We start from the raw sequence: 12,159 nt of genomic DNA on the forward strand, positions 1-12,159 counted from the left end.
GGCTGCCAGTCGATTTTGCTTTTGGCCATATGACAAATTTGTTTCCAGCTTTCCCCACACTCCCCCCCTCACTCTCATGCTCTCTCTCTCTTTCTCTCTCTCTCTCTCTCTCTCTCTCTCTCTCTCTCTCTCTCTCTCTCTCTCTCTCACACACACACACACACACACACACACACACACACACACACACACACCCCTTTTTGATCTATAGTCTGAAATTTGCATACGGTGCTTAAATTTCCTCGTTAAGCATTCATCAGTGCCCACATCTGTAGCTCTTCCTGCCTGCCCTTTAGCTCCAGCAGCCTTCTTTTGGAGGGTCTGTGACCCTTTCCAGAGAATCTTCCATTTATAAAGCACCTACTTAAACCAGAGGCTTGTGCTGATTTCACTGCAAGAGGTATGCCTCACTTTAAGAAGACTTCCTGTATGAAAACCTGACTTCTCAAACCAGATGAATTAGGGCATGATTTATTCCCTGTGGGAAATAATTCTTCACTTTAAAAAAGAATTCAAAACTTCCTTGGTACTCTAAAAATATGATGCAGCCTAATGAAAATTTTGTTTGTGCCTGACTTTTCAGGTGGATAGAACACTGAAGCAGAACTACTTGAATTCAAATCTTGCCCCAGACATGTATTAGCTGTGTGACTCTGGGCAAATCACTTATAACCTCTCTCTGCCTCAGCTTTCTCAACTGTAAAATGGAGATAATAATAGCACCTACCTCATAATGATTATAAAATGCTTAACATTGTATCTGGCACACGGTAGGTGCTTAATAAATGCATGTTTATTTTACAGAATGTGGTTTAATTGAAAGAACACTGAACCTGGAGGCAAAAGTCCTGGGTTTGATTCTCAGCATTGGTATTTGTTTGCTGTGTGACCTTAGGCAAGACCTTTAATCTTTCTGATTTTTTTTTATCTTTCTCTTCATTTCTAAAATTTGGATACTGTGATGGATTTATGAGGTGGACATGGGCAGTGTCTCTACTGGTAATTCATGGCTCATGGATCCCTCCATGCCAACACACAAGCCTACTCTTTCTCATCCTGTGTGATTCTTGTCTGTGTAAACTCTTCACAGAGAGGTTCTCCCCAGTGAGCCAAAGGCCTTCCAATGTTTTTTTACTATGGCTATCATTACAACACAAGGATGTCCACTGTTGTCCTTCGACTTCCATACCCACCAGACAGCCTCCTTTTCCAAGCCACTTCTCCATTAGTGATGTCCTTTACACCACCTAGTGGTGATATGATACAGCCTCCTTCAACTACCAAGGGATGGAGGTTAGGATTGCATCTGGCATTTCATTGAGCTATATCAATGGCTCTCACATTTTTTGGACTCAGGACCCCTTTATGCTCTTAAAAATTATTGAAGTTCCTCCCCCCCACAAAGAACTTTGTCTATGCAGGCTATATCTGCCTACATTTAGCATAATAGAAATTAAAACTGATAAATTTTTAAAATATGCTTTAATTCATTTAAAAATAATAAAACCACTGGGTGTTAACATATATAATATTTTTTCATGAAAAAATAACTATTTTCCAAAAAAAATTAGTGAGAGTGGTATCGTTTTTCAGATCTCTTTAATGTCTGGCTTTATAGAAGACAGCTGGATTCTCATATCTACTTTTGCATTCAATCCATTACAATATATTGTTTTGGCTGAGGTATATGAAGAAAATCCAGCCTCACACAGATATGCAGTTGGAAATGAGAATATTTTCATAAGCAGATACTAGCAGTATCATTATTAAAATAGTTTTGACCTTGAGGACCCCCTAAAGGATCTTAGGGATGTGCAGGGGTCCACAGACCACACTTTGAGAAGCATCAGCCCAGTGAATGTCTGGATGAAGTAACTCCCTCTGCCAATGCAGGTTGGCGCTTTCCAGTTGCCTAAAGCACTGAGAAATTAAGAGATTTGCCCAAGGATCCGCAGCTAGGATGTCTCAAAGGCAGGGCTTGAACCCAGGTCTTCCGGGCTGTGCCTCCAGGCAATCTGTCTGTCTACTATATCATGTTCCTTCTCTGTCAGAGATAATAATACTTATGCTGGCTTCCTCAGTCAGTGTGAGTGTGGAGAAAGTACTTTGTAATCATAAAAGCGATTAATAAGCACATAGTATGATTATTGTAAAGTGCAGATAGATTGTCATTTCATATTTCTAAAGTGCCCTGCCATCTCTCCCCCTCCCTATGAGTCAACGCTTATCATATTATATGCCAGCATCTTGTACTAGGCACTTGGGGTGGGGCAGTGGGGAAGGGGAGGGAATTAAAAAATAGAAGACCCCCACGTCCTCCCCACAAGGATCTTAGAATCTGGATTTTTAACATGTGTGTATGTTACATAAGTGCATATTTGTACAGGTATGTATACACACACATGCACATATGCATGTAGACAGTTAACACATCCACCCCCTACCTGGTTTCTCAGCCAATCCCTTCTGAACCCCACAGACAAATCCACCTCCACAAAATTCTCACTTTTCCTCTATTGTGCCCCTGGCACTGGAGCAGATGCCCACGTGAAATACCCTCCTCCTCTCCTCTACCTCTCCATCTTCTGCTCTTCTTTCAAAAGCCAGGCTACCACTTACTCCCTCAGAAGAACCTTCTCTGACCAACCTTACTCTCCATCTCTCCATTATTATTATTAATAATATTAATATTTTCATTATCATTAGAGTTCATTCTTAATTCAAATGGAATTTTTGTCTATGCCAGGGGTCAGCAAACTACAGCAGCTTTGACCTGGTTTTATATAGCCCAACCAGAGCCAAGAATAGTTTTTACATTTTTAAATTAAGTTTTATCATACTAAAAACTGTAACAGCTCAGGGCCTTAAAAAAACAGACCCAAGGCTAGTATTTTGCCAACCCATGCTTTATATCCTGTGACATGTACCTGTTTCTTTATCATATTAAAGCTGGCCTCTAAGAGTTGCAGGTAATGGTAACACTAGCTGGCATTTTTGTAGGCTTCCAAAGTTTGCAAGGTGCTTTATGAACACCTCATTTCATCCTCACAACAATCCTGGAAGGTAGGTGCTATTTTTATCTTTCTTTTACAGATAGGGAAACTGAGGCAGAAAGGTTAAGTGACTTGCCCAGAGTCACACAGCTAAGAAATGTCTGAGACAGGATTTAAACCCACCTCTTCCAGACCCCAAGCCCAGCAGCTCTATCTACTGCACCACCAGCTGCCTCTAGGAAAGGTTTGTTTAATTGAATACCTGTTCCCTCCTTCCTTTTTATCTTCTGTCTAGGATTGTGCTAAGCAAGCTGTCCATACTTTTTAATTCCCATTGATTTCACAGAATCAGAACCTCAGTGCTCTGGAATGGTCATGTCATTCAGCTCCTACCTGGAACACGGCCTTTGCTTAGAGCCTCCCTGACAAGTGGTCATTTGGCTTCCATTTACAAGACCTTCCCTAACAGGAAGCTCATTGACCTTCTCAGAAACACTCCATTTTTGAACCCAAATCCACCCCTCTGGAACTTTCCATTGGTCTAGACCCACCCTCTGGGGACAGAGTAAGCCTAGTCCCTCCCTCATATAACAGCCCTTCAGTTATTGAAGACATCTGTCCCCTCTCTTTTTGGGGGGCAGGAAGCAGTCTGGGTTAAGTGACTTGCCCATGGTCACACAGCTAGTAAGTGTCTGAGGCTGAATTCGAACTCAGGTCCTCCTGACTCCAGGGCCAGTGCTCTATCCTATCTAGCTACCCCATGCCCTCTCTTCTAACTAAATTACCTTTTCTCCAATCTAAATGTCCTCAGTTCCTTCAGCTAGCCCTTGTATTATATAGGCTCAAGGCCCTTTGCTCTCCTATTGGCTCTCCTCTGTGCCCATTCCAATTTATCTGTGTCTTTCCTAAAACGTGATGCCAAGAACTGACCCCAAGGTACCTGATGGGGTCTGACCGTGGCAGAATGAGGTAGAGCTGTCAACCGATCAGTCAGTAAACGCTGATTTTTTTTAACCCAGGAACAGCGCTTTACCTTTTTTCAGTGCTTATTGCAGCCTCTGGCACATAGGCACTTAACAAATGTTTGTCGATTGATTAAATTTCCCATATTAGATTTGATCCCTAGTTTGGGGCCTGTTGAGATCATCTTGTGTCCTGGTTCTGTCATCCAGGAGTCAAAACCATCAGTCTTTGTTCCAGGCCTGAATTTCTTGCCCTGACAGTGGCATCAAAATGCAGTTTGAGACACTGTGCTATTTTCTTTTCATGATGTCATCCTCAAAGATTAGGGGTGGATGCGTGGCAGCGTTAATTACCTTTTAGCAGTCATGATCAGTCGCTTAAATAAACCAGGAGGAAAAGGAAGGAATTGATTTTTGAATCCATGTTATGCAGCAGCTGAGGGACTTACAATGAGAATCTTATATTGGATATTCCAAATTTAACCTGGACATCCCTCGATATGTGATAGGATTCTCCTTTATGGAAAAGATTCTGATTATCTGATGTGAGGTTTTACATGTGCCTCAGCCTAGTTATCCGCCTCTCATCCTTCCCTCCAGTAGGGGAAGGAAGGGTTTCTCTCTGAAGCTGCCTGCTCCACCTCTATGCTGGCCTTCATTCTTTCCCATCCTCTCAGAGACTGCATTCTCACTCCCCACCCTGCTGCACCTTCCACTCATTCCTGGTTCTCCTACTTACTACCTGAGTGACCTTGGACAAATCACTCAACTTCCCTGGGCCTTGATTTCCTCGTGTATAAGATAAGGTGGTTGGACAAGATGGCCTCTGTAAGCCATCAGCTCCAGACCTATGATCCCTTGAGCCCTTCCCTCTAACTTCCAACGTGTTTTGTTCTCAGTCTTAAAAAAAAAAAATCCTTTCACTCGATTCCTAGTTCCTCCTTAGCTATCATCCACCCTCTCTCCTTTCTGCAGCCAAACTCCCTCAATGTGTGGGCTTCATCCACTGCTTCTCCTTGCCATCTGCCAAGTAGGTTGTCCTTGGTAACCTTTGAGAGAACGATTTCAGTAGAAGCCACATTGCAAGGATTCTCCCAGAATCACCTCCTTGCCAAATCCATCGGTCTTTTATCATTCCTCATCTTCCCCAACCTTTTGGGAAAATATAATGTTGGGGGCAGCTAGGTGGCACAGTGGATACAGCACCGACCCTGAAGTCAGTAGGACCTGAGTTCAAATCCGGCCTCAGACCAAACACTTGACACTTACTAGCTGTGTGACCCTGGGCAAGTCACTTAACCCCAATTGCCTAAAAAAAAAAAATACATAATGTTGACAACCCCCCTCCTGGAAAGTAACCTCATTTGGTTTCTGTGAAACTACACTCTGGTGCATCTTTCATTTCTCTGACAAGTCCTTCTCTTGTTTCTTTGCCAACTCCTCTTCTAATCTGTAAAATAGTCATCTGTCTCTGGAGTCAAAGGACCTGGGTTCAAATCTTGTCTCTGAGGCCCAGGGTCCCACAGCTGGTAAGTGTCTGTGGCAGGATTTGAACCCACATCTTTCTGACTCCAAGTCCAATGCTATATTCTGCCTCTCAAAAACATTAGCACAGTGTCACTAGAAACCACATGGTTCAAATACTTACTGGTGGATTTTATCCTCCTCTGACCCCATTTTGAAAATAAACATAATTTGTAAAGTTTCTTCATTTAGAAACTGTTGCTGGCAGTGGTTTCTAGAAACCCCCTATGGCAAATGAAGGACCCAGTCTCAGCATCCTGTGCCAGAACAGACTGGGGCAGAGCTGTAGCCAACAGCATCTGTTCAGATGAGTGTGGTGCCTGGAGGGACGGAAAGAGTGTCAAAAGGAAAGAAGGCACGGGCGTCCATTAGCTAGCCCGGTAAAAACAAGGCAAGTAAGCCTGCTGTTTCCTCTCCCCCTCCCAGTATTGCTTGGGTGCTTTGAGATGCCCAGGAGACTCATTCCTTGCCCATGCTCTCCCTACCACTCAGTCAGATCAGCCTTTACTCAGTAGTGCAAATGTCATCCCCTTTTTAAATCAGATGAAAATCCTTTGAGGCTTAGAGAGATTGAGCACGGGCTGCCGTCCCACAGCAGAGCTGGGATCCATCCCATGTCTCTTGATGCTGAAGCTGGGGCTCTTCCCTGTGTCCCACACTGCCTCTCCAGATCTGGGCAAAGGGAGGGAGAGAGAAGGCACAGGCAAAAGGCCCCTTCCTAGCAGCTATCTGTTCCAGAAATCCCCTACTATTTTGGAGCCCAAATGACCCCCTCTTCCCCAAATCTGGGACAGGGGTGGGATTATTCAAGCTGAGTAAAGATGGGCAGAACCACAGTTTTCAACCACATGCTTTAGCTGTATAACTTTCAGCCCCTAAAAGATCATTCTCTTCCTTAACTATGAGAAACCCCCAGTGTCAGCAGGGTCACACTACAGCTTTAACCTCCTAGAACTAATTCAATGAGATACTTTGCAGCAAAGTTGTATCAGTGCTATCCAGGTAGTAATTTTTATGAGGAAAAGCAAGCCACTGTGCCAGCCTCCCAGGGTAGTGACCCCCCAGCTCTGCTCTGGCATTGAGCCCAGGGCCAGGCAGGAACATCTCCAGGCACAGAACATGGTAGTTGCTGCAGGGCCTGAGCCCTAGGCCCACTCCCACCTCTCTGGGAAACTAAATGGAAATGACGTATTTGTGTTCTTAAGACTTCCGGCTCGTCAGCCTTAATGCTGGAAGTCACGAGCAAGGTTTCAGTTATCCTGACTCCCAGAGCCCTGGCACCATCACTCCCTGACACAAACCCAGGCCAGCAGCAAGTCAGTGCAGTAGTGGGGCTTGCTTTCTTTCCGGTGGTACCCCTCCAACAAACATACATCACAATCCTTCCTTCATGAACTGCCATGCTTAAAAATATTCACCACCCCATGGCTAGCCTTTTGTTCCTTAAAGAAAATATACAATTTGTTACTAGTCTGAGATATTTCTTTTTTTTTTTAAGATTTTTTTTTGCCTTTTTTTTTTTTTGGTGAGGCAGTCGGGGTTAAGTGACTTGCCCAGGGTCACACAGCTAGTAAGTGTCAAGTGTCTGAAACTAGATTTGAACTCAGGTCCTCCTAACTCCAAGGCTGGAGCTCTATCCACTGCACTGCCTAGCTGCCTCCAGTCTGAGATGTGTCTAAAGCACTTAGAAAGCCTGGCACGTGGTAGGCACTTAATAAATGTTTATTCTTTCCCTCACCAGGTTTATACCAGAAGCCCCTCCAGCTTGGTAGAACCTGTGTCTCATGGCATACTGGAGAGGGCTAGGTTTGGGGTTAGGAGGACCCGGGTTTAAATCTCACCATGATCTGTGACTTTGGGGAATTCATATAAGCCTCCTGAGCCTTGGTTTCCTCCTCAGTAAAACAGGGATAATAACAGCACCTGCCTCACAGGGTCGTGAGGATCAAATGGGAAAACATGTGTAAGGCGTTTTGTAAGACTTTCTGTGCCATATGAATGCCAGCTGTTATCATTAAAGACAGAGGGAATCTGGTCAGGACTCCCAGATGAGGAGACTCCCTTCATTAATGCAGGTTGGCCCATTCTCTACTGATCATAGCCACAGAGAGTTGCTGATAGCACCAAGAGGTTAAGTAGCTTGCATCGGACAGCAAAGGCAGTGTTAGAGGCAGTGCTGGAACCCAGGTGTTCCTGGCTCGGAGCCTGGCCTTCATCCACGACACCTCCCCTACCTCCATGGACTATTGCTGTAGCTGTTGTTATGAGGGGAGCTTGCCAGGGCTGGACCTCTGCTGGCATTGCCTTTGGAAACCCAGGGGCACCTCCATCCTACTAGCAGGGATCAGAAGACAGTTTTTCTATTTAAAATAAATAAAATAGCAAAGTTTTGAGCCTCTGCTCTGTGGAAGGCACTATACTAAGTGTCACAGGTGTGCAAAGGACTATTAAACAGACCCAGCCCTCCAGGAACTCGCCATTTAGTGGAACACAACCTGTCAACATATGAAAAGTTAAACCTGGAAGGGCTTTACAAAGACCTGGTTGGCCATTGTCACCTGCCAAAAGCAAGATGGAGCTGGAGGAGGAACTAAGCCATGCTTCATAAATAACATTGTTCACACAGCTTACCTACTAATTGATCTGCTCACACTTGGAACAGAGTAGGATGCCTCTAATCTACCATCAGTAAGGTTTAAAGTTGTTTTCCCCCATTTTGTTAGGATGCCTATGAAGTGATACATTCTCCTCTCTCTCTCTCTCTCTCTCTCTCTCTCTCTCTCTCTCTCTCTCCTCTCTCTCTCTCTCTCTCTCTCTCTCTCCCTCTCTCTCTCTCTCTCTCCTCTCTCTCTCTCTCTCCTCTCTCTCTCTCTCTCTCTCTCTCTCTCTCTCTCTCTCTCTCTCTCTCTCCCCTCCTTTTTCATCTTCCCCTCCTCCCTCTTTCTCTCCCTTCTCCCCACCCCCCATATTCCCTTCTAACTAACATCATGTGTTTGCAAAATGGCTGACCAAGGTTAGTGTTTTGGACTGTGTCTGTAGGACAGAGCAAAGCCAAACAGCCTAACTCATGACCTTGGACTAGTCTGTATAGGACTCTAACCCCCTAGCCTGGACTCATCAGAATTGCTGACTGCAGCACATTGCACCAGAATAATGTAACCCAGTGTTCATGAGCAATCCATCGGGACCCCAGCAGAATCAGAAGCTCTGGGGCGGCCCACATCTTCTCCAGCCACCAGCCAGGGGGTGTATGTTACAGAGATATGTCACCGGCATCATGGCCTTTTGGGTAACAACCTGCTGGTCCTTGGGTTTCAGGTACAGTGGTTGCAGAAAGCAATGGCTCTGATGGGTTGGAGAGTCTGAGTGATGCCCAGATGTCAGAAGAGATGTTGGCTTTGGTGGATGAATTTGAAAATGCATGGCCTCTTGAAGCCTTTGAAGGGGCACTAGAGGTCAAAGGCCGACGAATGGACTTGCAGGGGATACGGGTACTGAAGAAAGGCCTTCAAGACGGAGTAGCAAGCTCTTCCTGCTTTGGCGACTGTGCAGATGATGATGACGATGAGACAGAATGGGTAAGAAGCAGCCAAGTTGGGGGCCTAACACCTGAAACCAGGGCTCATTTGGGGGTGATGGTATGTAGAGTTTGGAGCTTCTTGTGTTTAAAATAGAAGATGGCATGCTCTCTCTGCAGGAATCACTTGGTGTCTCATAGTACACCGTATACAATCCATTTAGCTTTCAATGAAAAGTAAAAATGAAACACGTGAGGTCAGGAAAATGTGTTATCTCCATCAGGGAGGCAGAACATCTGAGCTGTAGGAGCAGGGAGACAGCTATTCCCAGTAGCCTTAAAGGAGGGAATTAACCTCTCACTTTGAGACTGTCTGTAGGCACTGGAAAAAAGAAAAAAAAGAGCAAAGAGAAATCGGAGCAGCATGCCTCCCGAGACTGGTTCCCTAGATGGCTTTCCCCTTGTAGCTACTTGGGTTCACAGGGTCATGCGTCCCTGGGAAGATCTAGCACATGTGACTGTGCTGAAAGCTGCCTGAGTTCTTAAGCAGAGTACATCAAATGGCCAGGCAGGGCAGGGATGGTTCTGTGTCCCAAGATCAGGGACAGCTGGGTTCTTGATAACACCTTCTGAGCCTTTCTCCATTCTCTTGGGCATAGTCTTGTTAGAGGTCACAGGACTCTGCTGATACTGTCTTTAGAAATCCAAGGGCAGGGGCAGCTAGGTGGCGCAGTGGATAGAGCGCCCGCCCTGAAGTCAGGAGGACCTGAGTTCAAATCCACCCTCAGACCAAACACTTGACACTAGCTGTGTGACCCTGGGCAAGTCACTTAAACCCAATTGCCTGAAAAAAAAAAAAAAGAAAGAAAGAAAGAAATCCAAGGGCACCTCCATCCCATCAGGAGGGATCAGAGGACAGTTTTTCTATTTAAAATAAATAAATGAAATTCAGACTTGGGTTAACTTTAATGAAGATTATAGATACCTAGACATCTTCATCTTTGTTCTGTTCGGGCTGTTGCTGAGATAGCCTATTGAGGGATTTTTTTGATTTTGAGAGATTTTGAGAGCCTTTGCCCATTTGATTGAATATTTTCTATTTAGTGTTCTTAGTAAAGTAAACAGTAGATGGTTATTCAGATTTCACGGGCCTTGCTTTGCAGCCTGAGCATCCTGCTTTCAGTGGAGTTATTCTAAGGTCAGGTGTCCACCATCCATAGGACCCTGACCCCTCGATCTCACTTTTGCTTATGCTTTTCCTTCTCAGATCACATTCCAGGTCAAACGTTTAAAGAAACCCAAAGTAGAAAGCTCAGACACCCAGGAGCCTCCTGTGAAAAACAACGAGGAACAGATTCAGGCAGAAAATGAGCATCATTTTCAAAAGACTCTGGAAATTAGTGGCCCCAAGATACCTGCCCCTGGCCCACAAGGTAAAAACACCTACATTCTCTAGGACTTGGGTCTCCTCCATCATCTTTATTGTCCAAATCAGCCATCACAGCACAAGGTAGGACTTGAAAGATTTCAGGCTATCGGAACAAAGTTTACTTCATTTTCTGTAACTGACTAGACAACTAGGTTTCTAAAAAAATAAACTCAGTTCTGTATCTACATGCATTTTTATTATTGTATTGTTTGACCACATTTAGCATCCACCAAAGAAAGTTGACTTTCTTTTCCCTTTGAGTGCTGAGTTTTTTCCCATTCCTCCAGATTATGTTTGTATTGTTCCTACAACCTGAAATAATGCCTTTTCTTGTATTCTCTGCTTTTTCAAATATTTCAATTAGTCAGTAAACATTTATTAAATACCTACTATGTGCTAGGCAATGTGATCATTGCTGGGAATATCAAGAAAGGCAGACTCCCTGTCCTCAGGGAGCTTACAGTCTAATGACGGAGACAACATGCAAACATCTATGTACAAACAGGGTAAGAGGGAAGGCACTAGAATTAAGGCAATGGGGAGGGGGAGGTCCCACTCATCTTTAAGCCAGTGGTCCTACAACAGAGTTGCCTTAAGAAAGATTATCTTTGTCTTTCAAAAGGCACCTTAACTAAATTAGATTTAGCACCATCAAATAGCTCCATTATATTTTGTTTGAGTTTTGCTTAGAAATATTCTGTTTGTCAGGGGAGAAAAAAAAATATTGTTTTAGGTATATGATAATGACAATATGAATGTATAGGTAAGTGATGAGCTTAGATTAAGAAAAAATAAGTCCAAAAATGGAAAGATGGTGATATGATCAAAGAATTTTATACCTAGAAGGGGTGTGTGTGTGTGTGTGTGTGTGTGTGTGTGTGTGTGTGTGTGTGTGTGTGTGTGTGGGCAGTTCAACCTTTCCTTTTTTACAAATAAGAAAATTGATGCCCAGAGAGATTAGGTGAACTGCTTAAGGTCGTGGAACTAATTAGTAACAGGAGACTAGAACCCAGGTCTCCTAATAGCCAGCATAAGTCATTTTCCACTATACCAAGTATAAAGGAGTGACATCTGAGACCAAATATAAAAAAAGATGATGTGTACTTGTACCAATAGTATTGGAAAGGAAGGCTAAAGCCCCAAGAATGAGCTGGGATTTGCCAAAATGCCAAAGACAACAAAAAAGGAAGGAGGGGACAGAGTGACTTGGGAATGCCATAGAGCTGTGTTTGTACTAAGACAGAGGACAAGAGAAAGGCAGCTCCACCCTTTGGGGAAGATGGTTTAACATCAACTCCAAATTTACTTCCACTTTCTCTACTGAGGAAAAAGATATTCAGACTACAAAAGACTTATTGTTAAGATGAATTTGAAAGCAGAGATGAAGAAATAGATCAAGCTAGGTTAAATGAGTTCAAGTCTCTTGGCTCAAATGAATATATCTTAGTGTATTCAAAAATATATTTGTAAGTATGACTGTGGAATCACCATTGGTTGAAAAATCATAATTAATGGAAAGAGAGAAAGGTAGATTTTAGAAACTACAGATTGGTAATCTTGGCATTGATCTCTTCAAAGAAGCGATTAGATTTAGAAAAGATTACTGAACAAATGGCTTTGAGTACTTGGAGGAGGGGAATGGTGCCCATTAACATCTACAATGGGTTCACTAAAACAAGTCGTTTCTAATCTTTATCGTGGACAAACAATGAAATGTATTCGCCTTCTTTTCAT

At 43.7% G+C, this 12,159-nt stretch overlaps 1 protein-coding gene across 1 annotated transcript in view; it reads left to right on the top strand.

The window, feature by feature from the left end:
- TTC17 (tetratricopeptide repeat domain 17) overlaps positions 1-12,159 on the top strand; it is a 115,808-nt gene that overhangs the window by 89,943 nt on the left and 13,706 nt on the right. Inside the window, 2 exon segments of the mRNA XM_021009706.2 lie at positions 8,798-9,057; positions 10,264-10,429. Of these exon segments, the coding sequence (XP_020865365.1) occupies positions 8,798-9,057; positions 10,264-10,429 (426 nt within the window).

The sequence above is a fragment of the Phascolarctos cinereus genome, unplaced genomic scaffold (assembly GCF_003287225.1).
Source record: "Phascolarctos cinereus isolate Bilbo 61053 unplaced genomic scaffold, phaCin_HiC Scaffold_9;HRSCAF=440, whole genome shotgun sequence".
NCBI lineage: Eukaryota > Metazoa > Chordata > Mammalia > Diprotodontia > Phascolarctidae > Phascolarctos > Phascolarctos cinereus.